Source organism: Histoplasma capsulatum, genomic scaffold (genome assembly GCF_000149585.1).
Source record: "Histoplasma capsulatum NAm1 scaffold_77 genomic scaffold, whole genome shotgun sequence".
NCBI lineage: Eukaryota > Fungi > Ascomycota > Eurotiomycetes > Onygenales > Ajellomycetaceae > Histoplasma > Histoplasma mississippiense.
Genome location: NW_001813898.1, coordinates 1 through 2,219, shown reverse-complemented (window position 1 = coordinate 2,219; position 2,219 = coordinate 1). Strand labels below are relative to the sequence as shown.

Below are 2,219 nucleotides of genomic sequence, written 5' to 3'. Positions count from 1 at the left end.
GGGGGGAAATATATATATTTAATATTGATAACTCTGCAAAACAACTTATCTACTTTAATGTTGTAATAATATGATTTTCTGATGAAATTATGTCTTGAAATTAAATATCATACTCTGTATATATAATATAACTGGCTACTGAAGTTTAAGGTCTGGTTGTGATGAGTTGTCTATGAAAATATAATATTATACATTTTATAACGGAGGTGAAACGCTGATTTGTATTGAAATTTATAAAGATGACAGCTAGCTGCTGAAGTTGGAAATCTGGTCATAATGAATTGCATGAGAAAAATATATATCTTTAATCATTTATAGCTCTATGTTGTCATCTATTTCTACTGTTACATATGATGGCTGCTGTTTTTGAGCCTTTCTGCTAACGCTCTTTTCCATGTTCCGTGCCCGCTTTCGCACCCCTGGGTTAAACCCCAGGAATTCATGCCACTCCCGGCTGACAGCCTGGTACCGCACACGCCGTGCCTCAATGTGGCCTGGTGCCTCCTGCAGCCCCCGCGCATATACTGTACCTGCAGCCCAGGATCCATGGCCTGCCTGCTGGTCTACTGCCGTATCATCTGCCCCATATTCCCGCTTGAACCCTCCACAGGACAGGTGCATACGCGAGATGGCAATGGCGGCATGCCGCCAAGTGATTACATTGAGCTTGGTCTGGAGGTGTGTCTTTGCCTCGCGCTGAAGCACCACCCGCAGCCGGCTGCTGTCCCACGGTCCATGCCCCCGCGGCCAGAGAAATGGTGACCGCAGCCCCCCTTGGCTATCACTGTCTCCATATGCAAGCCGCTGGACCGCCCGCGCGAAAGGTAGAATCAGCCAGAGGTAGTACACCACCAGCTCACTGACCTCTGCTGGCAGATAGCGGTGGATGATCTTTGTGGAGTTGGTCATGCTGTAGCCTTTGTGATAGGTTGTCACCATGCTCACCAGCCCATGTTCAATAAAAATGCTGCGGTGGCGGCCGCAGACCGTGTTACTGTGCCGTATGCTGAGCAGCTCTGTGGCCCGCGCAGGCTGGCCCCCAGTGAGATGAACCACAAGAAGCAGCTGCTCAAGAAATCCATCCACCTGCTGCAGATAGTCATCTACCACTGCTGTGTCCCAGACCACCTGATGATCAGATGGCCGTACAGCTACCCACTCTGCCCGGAGCCTGTCTGTTGTGAGGACTCGGTCCAGCAGCCATCGCTCCCCTGTGGTTGGAAGGGCCTTGCAGTTCTGCGGTGCTCGAAGGAAGTTCCAGCCGCGCTGATTGTTTGTAGGGCTGTCCGCCAGCTGGGCCAGCACCAGGCGTGGCACTACCACCTCCCGTGCTTCCTCTTCATGAACAAGAAAGAGCTGCTCAAGCTTGTGCTGTGTCAGCTCCACCTGCGTGCGCACGAAGCGCCGGAGCCCTGCTATGCTTAGATGCAGCTCTCTGTAGCTTAGAGTCTGCTGGTCATCGCTCCAGTAGACATACCCTAGACTCGTGGTGGTGTTCTGCACTCGCTTGCCGAATGTCCGCAGCCGGGTCACCCAGCCAAAGGGGGCAGCCACTCCTGGGAGGAGGAAGCGTTCACGCATGGCATCCAGCGCATCTGCAGGGTGCTCCACCTGCCCATCCTCGGCCATCTGAACTGCCTGCTGTACCACCAGCATCTGTGCCATGAGATATGAGAAGGGAAGAGGAAGAGGGAGCTCGACTGTGACCGGGCCCCACTGCGGGCACGCGGAGGCGGGAGCGGGAGCACGCACGGGCGGCCAATCAGGGACGGAGAAAATCGGACGGGGGCGCGTCGGACCACGCACTATGTAGAACTTGGATAGTTTAACCCTAACCCTATAACCTTCAACGGGCATGTCCAGGGGGTTTGACTTTTAAATGGTTTCATCCCACTGGTTTGGGTCCAACGGGTTGACGGGTTCGTTCAACCGGTTCGACCCCTGAACACCCCTCACTCTAACCCTGACTCTGACCACCTCATCCTCCCCCCCAGCCTCTACCCTAACTCTTTGTAACAATATTGCTGGTTCTTCTGTCTGTATAATAAGGGATGGGATAACGCGCCAAGGTGCAATTCCCCCCTTCACGAGTGAAGGGCTTCCTCTCGACAGTTCCATCTATCTGGCGCTGCTTGGAATGTCTCCCAGGATATTTCGATATGGGAAAATGTTCCCCCAGAATGCATATCACGGAAAATACTCTTGGTCCATCCTCGACT

At 52.9% G+C, this 2,219-nt stretch overlaps 1 protein-coding gene across 1 annotated transcript; it reads right to left on the bottom strand.

Moving 5' to 3' along the window:
* Window positions 1-312: 312 nt before the first annotated feature.
* HCAG_09221 (predicted protein) lies at window positions 313-1,857 on the bottom strand (the record flags this gene model as incomplete). Its single annotated transcript, XM_001535796.1, has 1 exon — window positions 313-1,857. The coding sequence occupies one exon, from the start codon at window positions 1,855-1,857 to the stop codon at window positions 313-315; it is 1,545 nt and encodes a 514-aa protein (XP_001535846.1).
* Window positions 1,858-2,219: the final 362 nt, after the last annotated feature.